The sequence below is a fragment of the Moschus berezovskii genome, chromosome 21 (assembly GCF_049115385.1).
Source record: "Moschus berezovskii isolate FMDL1 chromosome 21, NW_MosBer_1.0, whole genome shotgun sequence".
Lineage (NCBI taxonomy): Eukaryota > Metazoa > Chordata > Mammalia > Artiodactyla > Moschidae > Moschus > Moschus berezovskii.
This window is the reverse complement of record NC_142480.1, coordinates 24943441-24954952: the sequence shown is the minus strand read 5'-3', so window position 1 is coordinate 24954952 and position 11512 is coordinate 24943441. Positions and strand designations below refer to the sequence as shown.

General features: G+C 42.5%; 1 protein-coding gene across 2 annotated transcripts; it reads right to left on the bottom strand.

The window, feature by feature from the left end:
- Positions 1–219: 219 nt before the first annotated feature.
- On the bottom strand, positions 220–4498 carry CFL2 (cofilin 2). 2 transcript variants are annotated; one of them, XM_055418232.2, is made up of 4 exons: positions 4370–4498; positions 2986–3293; positions 2792–2868; positions 220–2706 (listed from the first exon to the last, which is right to left on the bottom strand). In XM_055418232.2, exons 1-4 carry the CDS (start codon positions 4370–4372, stop codon positions 2594–2596), a joined length of 501 nt encoding a protein of 166 aa, XP_055274207.1. In that variant the 5' UTR covers positions 4373–4498; the 3' UTR covers positions 220–2593. The 2 variants fall into 2 exon arrangements, with proteins under 2 accessions (XP_055274207.1, XP_055274209.1); XM_055418234.2 differs by lacking the exon at positions 4370–4498 and adding an exon at positions 4233–4341.
- Positions 4499–11512: the final 7014 nt, after the last annotated feature.

Genomic DNA, 11512 nt, shown 5'->3' with positions numbered 1-11512 from the left:
TTGGGACAAATGCCAACTGTTCCCATTTGTCTGAAAAATGTCAAAATTAATTGCAACAACACTTAGTTTTGAAAGAATATTGTTATCTATGGAGAAAGTATATCAACTAAAATCCTAAAAAACAGACTAAAGATAATGGTGCCTCTCTGCTTTGAAATATTAGTTTTAAAAAATTTTAGTGTCCCAAAGTATAAGTAAACACATCTCAACAGCTTTACATAGTTTTATATATTTTATTTTTTAAACACTTATAATTTTGCAAGCTAGCAGTAAAATATTGTCCTTGATATTTTACTAATTAGCACCGTATACCTTTTAAAGCTAACTGGAACATTGTTTCAAATGTAAATGATTGTAAAGTAGAATGATCATTTCAAATGCCAGATTAGTCTCAAGTAACATAAAAACCATTAATTATCATTATTTTTGGCTTTATGCACAAAGATGTATTTCAAAGTGAACTTAGTATCAGTTCTGTCAATCTAACAAATCAAAGTACCACAGTTTAAAGCAATATTTAACCTCTGAAATTATCAAAGAGGTACATAAGAAAAGTTGAGAAATCAGCTACAAAAACACAAGAGACTGCACAACTTTAGAGCCCCTTAATTTTTAGAATGAGGAGAACAATGAAAAATTTCATGGTACAAGTCTCAGTTACACATATGGTTTAGTATGTCAGTATTCTCATGCTTTACTTATGAGTTTGGCCTTACCAGAAAGTCATCAAAAAACGTCCAGAATAATTCACAGGGACAGCTGGAAGCCTGAAATAAAACTGCTCAGTGCAAAAGATCCCAAGCCATTCATATAATTTTAAATGGAAACCTAGACATTTACCTGCTATTTTTGTTTTCATCTGAAAAACCTTTTGAAAACATGGGAAAAAAAACTAAACTCAAATTACTCCCAGACATTAGAAAAAGGAGGAATTTTTCAGTTCCTGTTTTCTAACAAGAGCATTCTTCAGAGCTATGGGGTTAAATTCTAAGCTACAATCCACTGCTTACTAGCATGCCTGTTTTGCATACCAGTAGAATCAAGTCCAGTTTTGCCATTTGTGGATAACTATGACAAGATACAAAAGCATGTGTTTGCCATAAATAGCTCTGGCTAACAGCAAACTGCTCACACCGAACAGATCAAATTCTCTATAAGGAGAGCCGCCTGGACCACAGCCAAATTCCACTACTAATCTTTAAGACTGCTATATAAACTTTTTTTTTGAATTTGTGAAATATATTAAGAAATAGTAGCTGAAATTAAAGTTCCTAAACAGGAGAAGTACTATTAGACTTTAGAAGGACAACATTTTATAAATTATTTTCATTATGACCAAATAGGCAATAAGAGCTTCCTGTCTCTTCTACTGGTCAACTACTTGGAAATGTAAACGTGAATTAAAAAAATAACTATGCTAATTTATCCAGAGAACTAATCAGATACTGCAGAGTATTTATGTCAAAGTGCAAAAAATAATTCCTGATCACCGTATTAATACATAAGGAAATAAATAAAACTTAAAAAAGTATACCTCTGTAACAATATTTTATATTAGCTTTAGGATAGAATATTTTTTAAACCAAATAAAATCAACAAACTGGAAAATATCATGCAAGAATGTTGTACAAAAAAAATTCTTAAATGACCAGTGCAGAGATTAATAATAGCTGTTTACCCTAGGAGTTGCTTCACATGGTATTTTGCAAAATGTCCAAGGAAAACAAGGCAACCGTTCTGTAATATGCCACAATTTTTATTGCAACGTGGCCATTTTTGTGAGGGTGGGGAGTTTGATCTCAAAAACAATGTTCCATTTAAGGCTCTTTTATACAGAAATTGCCATCATGACTGATACTCAAAATATCTTTAGTGTTGCAAGACTTACATGGTAAACATAAAACTCCTACATGTATTCAGTAGTGTACACTCAATGGGGAAAAAAAGGCATTAATAATAGCTATTTCTTTTAAGAAGATACACAGGTAAAAGGAATGAACACTGAGGTACTAGGATAAGCTGATGACACAGATAACACAACTTAATTGGCATTCCTTTTCTGGTGGGGGATTAAATTTATTACAAAAAAAGTGCTTTTAATGCATAGTGTTATATCCGTGCTGCCATGTCACAAAAAAATAGGCTTGCCAAGGCAGGTGAGGTGTATGAATGCTCAAGCCTCACAGAACTGCAATCAAGTGCAACTATCAGTAATACTGAATAAAGTTTGCCATCTCACCAGTGGATAATACTTTCAAGGCATTCAATTAGCTTAACCCTTTGTAGTGTTCTAAGCTATTCACATTGACAATCACAATTCACTGTAGTGTTTGCTGCAAAGGAGGCATATACCCAGTTGTTTTGGCTAAAATATGATGGGAAGGCATTCCTTGGGTTCTACATAAAAGTAACAGTATTAAACAGTCTAATGGCAATCACTGATAGGCTGCTTACATGAATGATATTTCCTTCATTCATTGTGTTGGAAGGACCCAGTGGGAAAAGAAAAAAAAAACAAAACACCTAATACTATTCCAATTGACTGAGCTGGAGAAATGGAAGCTCCTTAAGATCCAGATGGCACTTGACTGATTTATAAGGGTTTTCCTTCAAGTGAAACTACTACGTTGCCTCCCAATTTCTCTCCAAGTGTGGAACGGTCCTTTATATCATCCAAGCCATTTACTTGCCACTCATGTTTTATACCTAAAAAGAAAAAAAAAATTATCCAATTACTTTATTTCAATTAAGAAGGAGCAATTCTTCTGCACAAAATAGTCAATGCTTGTACCTGTAAATTTCTTTTTAATGGCATCTTTAGAGCTAGCATATATCATCTTGCTTTTTAAAGGCGCACTTTCAGGAGCCCTACAGGGGGAAAAAAAATTGTTGAATCCTATTTAAAAGAAAAACAAAGGCAAAACTGACTATGTTAATAATAATCCTTGCATTTTAAAAGTACTTTTTTCTTTTGTTTTTACACACCAGAATATAAATACTAGGTCTTCTTTCTTAGACTCTTTTGTTTCGTATGTGGCATCGTACAAAGCATATCGGCAATCATTCAGAGGTAGCAACTTCACAAAAGATGTGTAGGGGTCCTCTACAGTATCACCAATGTCACCCACCAAGATCTGCTTTGCTTCCTCTACAATTATTTGTCTTTTGTCATCGCTTAAACAGAAGAGAACTGCTTTCTTTCTTTTTTTGATCTCCTCTTGTGTAGAAGATTTCCTTACTTTCATATCATTAAAAACTTTGATGACTTCATCATTCACTGTAACTCCAGAAGCCTGAAAGTAAAGAAAGGACAGAAATTCAGAACAAGTAATTCGGTTTTAACCAAAATTATTGTTTGGTCTAGAGGATTCACTTTAGTCTGGACATCAAAAGTTGCATCATACTATGCAAGCCATCTAATGAGATTTGCCACATTTTAAGTATCAGTATATGATACACCTAAGGGTTCAAACTCATCCTGCTCCATTCATCCTTTTTAAAAAAGGTGTGTGGAGGTTGAAGCAAGTGGAAGGTACACGGAAAGGGACAAATACAGGCTGTCCCATCCCTGAAATGTTTCCTATTTCACTGGGTGATGTCAGAGCTTCAGGAGCAGCAGCAAAAATACCTTCTGTATTGTGTCAACCCGGCAGGCCTTAAAAAAACACTTTTGGATTTCAGTTAATGCTTCTACTATTTTTTTCTTTAAAGTCATCCTAGCCAGTGCCGTTTCCTCATAAGGAAAGAGAATCAAGTGTGAACTCCAAACCGCCCACGGCTACAACATAATTGCCTCGCAGCTCAAATGCAGGCACTTCAAAACTAACGGATCGCGTGTAAAAAGCTTTTTACGGCGAGAAAGCATTTTCAAGAGTTTTCCCACCTCCCTAATCTCCCCCTAAGGGTTTTCTGACAGGCCCTCAAGACCCTCCGCCTTCAGCGAAGGGTTTTACCGCACATACCGAATTGAGCGCGCGCGTGGGAATAAAATAAGCAAGCGAAGGGCAAAGGCGGCGAGCCGGGTGGGGTGGCGGGGGAGCAGCGCGGCGGACCCTCCCGCGCCCCCGGCCTCCGCCCGCCCGGCTCAGGCCTCGGACCCCCGCGCGCCGCCCCCTGCCCGGGCCCTCCCCGCCCCCAGGAATCCGTAGAGCGGCCTCGCCGGGCCTGACGGCGAGAGGGCAGGCCCGCCGGGTGGAGAGAGAGCAGCGGGGCCGCAGCGCAGGAATGCCCACCTTGGAGGCCGAAATCGGGTTAAAATGGCGGCCTCAGGTCCAGGGCCCCGCGGGGCCGCGCGGGAGGCTGCACTCGCCACGCCCCGGCGCCCCGGGCCCCCAGACCCCGCGACCCGCGGCCGGCGCGCCCGCCTTACCATAGTGCCCGCGGCTGAGGCTGCGGCGGCGGCTCGGGCTCCGGCGCTGTGGCGCTGCGAGGAGAAGGCGGGGCGGGCGGGCGGCGGCGAGTGCGGGGCACGCCGGGAGTGCGGCCCGGGAGGCGGCGGCGGCGGCTCGGGGGGCTGCGGCGCGGGCGGGGCGGTCACGTGGGCATGCCCCGGGCCGGCCCTCCCGCCTCACCCGCCGCGCGTCCTCGGCCTGACCCCGCGCGCGCTCGGCAGGCGCCCGCGGGCTGTGCATCCGCCGAGCGAGCCGCGGGCCTTGGCGGGGAGGTTCTCCAGCCCCGGGGCACCGTCTGTCCGGTCCAGCCGGCTCCCGGGAGGGCGTCTCCACACTGCCTCCCGAGGGCCAGGCCGCTGCTCCCCGCGCTGGGCGCGTGTGAGGCGAACGGCGCTCGGCGTGTCTTTTATTCGTTTGTGGTTTCCATTGGATGCCTACATTGTGGGTCTTTTTGGAAAACCCCCGTCAGAGATGGCGAAAATTATTTAGATCTCCTTCCATCAATTCAGTGAGAATAAACACTGTGGGGCGGAGGTTAACCTCGATGATTGAATTACTCAGCGAAAAGAAAATGATAAACAGAGGTGGGAAATCACTTTCTAAAAGTCTATGGTTGAAATAATAATAATGGGGAATTCGGGGTAGTATTAATAACATCCTTTAGTAATATTCTTTTATATATTATTAGACGTAGTAGGAAATGGCAACCCACTCCAGTGTTCTTGCCTGGAGAATCCCAGGGACGGGGGAGCCTGGTGGGCTGCCGTCTATGGGGTCACACAGAGTCGGACACGACTGAAGTGACTTAGCAGCAGCAGACAGTAGATTGTACTCTCTGCTAACAGTCTTTTCGTACCTTTGACAGCTGGCATCAAATAAGTGGACCCAAGAATAGAGATTCCTCCCTCTTTTTGGCGATCACAACCTTTTCTAGCAAAACGCGTATGACTGAGCTAAGGCTCTTCTCTGACTAAACCTTTTTGATACTTACTACAAGTATCCATTGCATTTATCATAGAAAAAATTGTCACTGTATACTTTGAGGAAATTTTACATGAAGATTCAATGCTTTATGAGTTTATAGTGAAGGTGTTTAAATGAAACACTTTATGTGGTTATGTTTAATACAAGGAAAAATTAATAAAGTGTTTCATTCATGAGTTTGGGGGCTAATATATATCACCTTTTCTCCTGAACATTTATCATTTCCACCTCCACCTTACTTTCTTCATTTGTAAAATTGGCAAAATGAATTTAAAACTCTGATTAATAATTGAACTTATTTTCAAGTGAAGAAGAATTGCTCTAAAAAAGTAGAATTGTTAATGACTAAAACTGTTGGAAACAAAACAGTCCAGATAAACTTCAAGGTGAGCTAAGCCAGAAGTGCAGGGTAGGAACTAGGAGTTGAGAAACTAGTATTAATCTTGGCACTGCCCCATCTCTATAAATTGGAAGGACTTTCAACCCCTGCAGACCTTCTTCATCTGTATTATAAGCTGTGGTTGTTGTTTAGTCACTGTCTGACTCTTTTGTGACCCTATGGGCTGTAGTCTGCCAGGCTTCTCTGTCCATGGGATATCCAGGCAAGAATACTGGAATGGATTGCCGTTTTCTTCAGGGGATCTTCCCGACCCAGGGATTAAACCCAGGTCTTCTGCATTGCAGGCTGATTCTTTACCACTGAGCCACCTGGAAAGCCATTGTGATTATCTTTGAAATCCTTTCCAGCTTTAAAACTCAGTTTCCTAGAGTGCCAGTGTTTCTCAGGAAACGGTGTATGTGTTCTTAGGATTAAGTAAATTTAGGGATGGAAAATCATAATGAGGAGGGTTATTCCCTAGAATCTGCCTGTAATGTGGGAGACCTAAATTTGATCCCTGGGTGGGGAAGATCCCCTGAAGAAGAAAATGGCAATCCACTCCAGTATTCTTGCCTGGAGAATTCTATGGACAGAGGAGCCTGGCAGGCTACAGCAAAGAGTGGGACATGACTTTAGCGACTTAACACGCATACAGGTACTCAACAGATGATAAAATAACAACTTTAAGGCGCTTTAGTGCTAGAAAGCCTGGTGGGCTTCTGTCTATGGGGTCACACAGAGTCGGACACGACTGAAGTGACTTAGCAGCAGCAGCTAGAAAGAGAACAAAAAGGAAGCACCTCAAGACTGTGAGACCTTTCTACATGCCCTTGTGAGGCCGGCTCTTAGGACGTAGAAACGAGCAACAACTCTTCACACCTGTTATTTATAACCAGAATTTACCACTGCTTGCTGCAGAGACAGCTTTACCAAGCATTGCTACGTGAATTTTGGCCCCTGTGTGGTGGAGGGATCTGAGTGTCAGACATCATGTGTGTCAGTTTCCTGTGGCTGCTTAACAAGCTACCACGTTCTAGTGACTGAAACCAACACAAATTTATTCTTACAGTTCTGGGGGGCAGAAGTGAGAAGTGACTCATGGGACCAAAAGCAGCACTTCATTGCTTTTGAGGCTGTAGGAGGAAAATCTGTGTCCTTGCCTTTTCTAGTTTCTAGAGGCTGCCCACATTCCTTGGTTTGTGGCCCCCAGAAAGCAGTACCATCACTCGCACCTTTGCTTCTGTCGTCACATCCCTGATTCGCTCTCTCCTGCTTCCTCTTACACCGCTAAGAACCATTGTGATTACTTTGGATCCACAGGATAATTTAGGATAATCTCTCATCTCAAATTCATTTACTGAATCACATCCACAAAGCCCTTTTGGCTATGTAGGATAACATATTCACAGGACAGGGACATCTTTGGGAGGCCGTTATTCTGCCTCCCATGCCACATCTGTTCTCTAGCCATCTTAAGCTCAAAGGAAAGATTAACAGGTGGGACAGAAGGACCCTAAACAATACTGGGTGCATGCAGCCTAAGTTGTTTCAGTGGTGTCCAACTCTTTGAGACCCCATGGCTCCTCTGTTGCTGGGATTCCCCGGGCAAGAATACTGGAATGGGTTGCCATGCCCTTCTCCAGGGGATCTTCCCGACCCAGGGATTGAACCCACATCTCTTATGTCTCTGTATTGGCAGGCGGGTTCTTTACCACTGCTGCTGCTAAGTCACTTCAGTCGTGTCCGACTCTGTGTGACCCCATAGACGGAAGCCCACCAGGCTCCCCTGTCCCTGGGATTCTCCAGGCAAGAACACTGGAGTGGGTTGCCATTTCCTTCTCCAATGTGTGAAAGTGAAAGTGAAGTCGCTCAGTTGTGTCCGACCCTTAGCGACCCCACGGACTGCAGCCTACCAGGCTCCTCCATCCATGGGATTTTCTAGGCAAGAGTACTGGAGTGGCTTGCCATTGCACCAAAACTCTAATTGTCCATTTGTGGGATCACACATGGATGACAGCTGCAAAAAATCGTAGGAACGAAGTGAGGGTAACCTCAAAGAGGACGGATCTGAAAGGAATCTCAGCTCTGACACGGCAGTGGTGTAATCCTGGGCCATTTACTTAACTGCTCCACAGCTGTTTCCTCACGTGTGAAATGGGGATTATGTTACCACCTCCCTCTCAGGGTTGTGGTGAGGATCAAGTGAAATGGTGTATGTAAAGCTCCTTCCAGCACAGAAAAATGAACCCTGGGGCTGTTACCCCAGTACAGAGTGAAGGGGAGAGCATGACTTTACCAACACACAGGCAGCAGTCATGAAGCAATCCCAAACCTCACTGTGATTGATTTGTAAGGCTCTGCTAAGCTTTGTTTGCTGAAGATTTCTTAGAAAATTGGAAAAGTTAATACCCCTTAATGCATGTTCTCCCACAAAGCAGACAATATGGTTCCTGTGGCATATAAAAGCTCAGAATCGTTTTTCAAGTCTTTGTTTTTTAAATTAATTTATTTATTTTAACTGGAGGCTGATTACTTTACAATATTGTGGTTTTGCCATATGTTGACATGAATCAGCCATGGGTGTACATGTGTTCCCCATCCTAAACCCTCCTCCCACCTCCCTCCCCATCCCATCAAGTCTTAACTGAAGCGATGCATCCAGAAGATTATGTAGATACATTCTGTTTGAGCCCCACTCCCTGTCAAGACACATCATATTCAGCTCCCACAGCCACTTCCTGACAAAGACAAATGTTAACGTAAAGATGCTCATCACTTCCAAATGTACCTTTCCACCCACATGCCTGCTTCATCTGACATCTTCATAACCCACGCCTGAGTTAAAAGACCGGTCAGGAGGCAAGTCATGCATTTTTCTAAATCCAAATTTGAACTTAGAAGTAGAAAATAAACATTGTGGGAAATGTGTGTTGGAGTTTGATCTCTGTGATTCACTCCCTCATCCACAAAATTCGTTTTGAGTCTTCCATGTCTCATCTTCAGTTCTTTCTAATTTGGGAAAATGTCCTCACAATAAAAGAACTTAGTGTCTATGTCCAGGAAAGAGATGAGGTACAGGGTGGCAGCAGTGAAATGCACTAAGTAGTGAAATGTAGTTCAAAATGGTCTCAAACTCTAAATTTATGAATGCTAGTTTCCATTTATTTACTCACAAGCACATTTATCAGATCCACCTACCAGTTATTTCTAATATTGACTAAATTCGTGATAATAAGTAGCAACTTGTTATCTAAATTATACAAACCATACTAAAACAACATCTGAGAAAAGAAACTTGCCTGTAATTTATTTAAGGTGCAGAGCCTTTGTTTAGATTACTTTATTACAAAAGTTGTGGATTTTTATATTCTAGAGAATCATACAGAAATGTAATACAGAAAAAATGTAATATACCTACACTGTATGTTAACAGATATGAATAAGAGTAGGCAAGAGATCAAAAACCAAATTAAGAATGAGAAGAGTTTGTTCATTTATTCATTCATTCCTTTACATCATTTACTGAGAATTTCTGCCAGGGTAAAGAATACAAAGGTAAAAATAACAAAATTCCCGCTTTGAAGAAAAGTTCTTCAAGGAAGCCGGTATATGGAACAATCCAATGCATGCTCCTTTGAGGTACATACAAGATGCTTTGGAAACACAGAAGCGGACCATCAGCTCAGTTTGGAGCAAGTTGGGTCTGAAGGGACAAGTGGAAGTTGACTAGGCAAATAGAGACAGGACCTTCAAAGCAGAGGGAACCGAATGTTCAAAACCTCAGTTGCACCAATACAAAGCACAAGAAACCCCAAGTTGTTAGCTACAACTGGAGCCTGTGCCCTTGGTAGAGAACAAAGATAGAATGATAGGAAGTACTAGTTCTTGTGAACCTTGTATACAAGTCCACCGTCAGAATTGTATTCTGCAGGAGATCAGGGAGGTAATAAAGACTTTTCAGCAGTGTTTTGTTTTTTAAATAACAGCTATGTTGACATATTATTCAGATACCATAAAATTCACCCCTTTAAAATGCACTAACATTCAGTGTTTATTAGTGTATTCACAGTTGTGCAACCATCACCACAATCTAATTTTAGAACATTTTAATTATCCCCCAAAAGAAAAATGCCATATACATTGGGTGTTATAAGAAACCTAATCTAGGTTTGTAGACTTATATATATATATATATATATAAAATATATATATATTTTAAGAGTTTCATAGTTCCAGCTTCAGGAATAGGTCTTTGATCCATTTTGAGATTTCTTTTTTAGTATGTGGAAGTAGGGGGTCCAACTTCATTCTTTTGCATGTGGATATACAGTTGTCTCCAGAGAAGGCAATGGCAAGCCACTCCAGTACTCTTGCCTAGAAAATCCCACGGACGGAGGAGCCTGGTCGGCTGCAGTCCATGGGGTCGCTACGAGTCAGACATGACTGAGCGACTTCACTTTCACTTTTCACTTTCACACATTGGAGAAGGAAATGGCAACCCACTCCAGTGTTCTTGCCTGGAGAATCCCAGGGACGGGGGAGCCTGGTGGGCTTCCGTCTATGGGGTCACACAGAGTTGGACACTACTGAAGTGACTTAGCAGCAGCATATAGTTGTCTCAGAACCATTTGTTGAAAGATTATTCTTTTCCTCAAATTTGCTTTTTAAATGCTGTTACAGGTATGCTGGCAATCACATTGTAAAATGCTGTCAATTTGTAGATTTCTAATTGCTTGCTGATGAATTTAACTGACTATAAGAATTTCTCTTGTATTTCACAACTAGTTACTTGTGTGTCTGAAAATTGATTCCTTAATAAGCACGTCAGTAGGAATGTAGTTTGTTTTCTCTTGTTTTTTAAGTGTTGAGTCTCTACTATGTGCCAGGAAATGTGCTAGGCGCTGAGTATAAGATGACCAAAATAGACATAGTCCCTTGCCTTCATGAATCTTGTAGTCTAGTGAGAAAAGAACCAGGGGCCCTGGTATATTAACAGATTAGAGAAACTGAGGAAGGTTTCTCTGGTTGAAGAGTCCCGCAAAAAAAACCACAGCATGAAGAAAAGACTGAGCAAGGAAGGAGCCTGACTTTTGCATGCTCAGTCGCTCAGTCATGTCCTGCTCTTTGCCACCCCACGGGCAGTAGCCCGCCAGACTACCCTTTTCTTTCCACGGGTTTCCCCAGGCAAGAATACTGGAGTGGGTTGCCATTTCCTTCTCCAGAGCTTAACCTTTGGCGGGGGCGGGAGTGAGGGCGGACCGCCAGTGGTACCAAAGTGTTCCGGACAAGGGGAGAAGTACACGATGAAGCTGAAGAAGTGGTCAGGGCCAGTGAATGGACCTATAAACCATGTGCCAAACTCTCGGGAGCCGCAGATACTTTAAATTTTATGGGAAGCATAGCGCCATCTGTCGGACACAAAGGGAACTACTAAATCATTCGGTTTTACACTTTAAATTTCAGATGCCTCTACAGTTCCATCCGAGAGGTTCTCCGCAGTTGGTGTGATAAAGAGCAAGTCCGTCGAGAAAGTCAGTGTGGAGCTGGAAATGAGGGTGATTGTGTCCAACATGATTTCAAGGTTTGAGAACTTATGCAGTGTCCAGCAGGTGCAAAGCTGCTAAGACATAAATATTGTTTGGATGTTCAGTTCAGTTCAGTCGCTCAGTCGTGTCCGACTCTTTGCGACCCCATGAATCGCAGCACGCCAGGCCTCCCTGTCCATCACCAACTCCCGGAGTTCACTCAAACTCATGTC

Excerpts from the sequence above, each read along its gene's own strand:
- CFL2 (XM_055418232.2), bottom strand. Across the intron at positions 2,869-2,985 it reads GACCTAGTATTTATATTCTG|GGCTCCTGAAAGTGCGCCTT; the intron begins GTGTGTAAAAAC and ends TTCCCCCTGTAG. Across the intron at positions 2,707-2,791 it reads CATTAAAAAGAAATTTACAG|GTATAAAACATGAGTGGCAA; the intron begins GTACAAGCATTG and ends TTTTCTTTTTAG.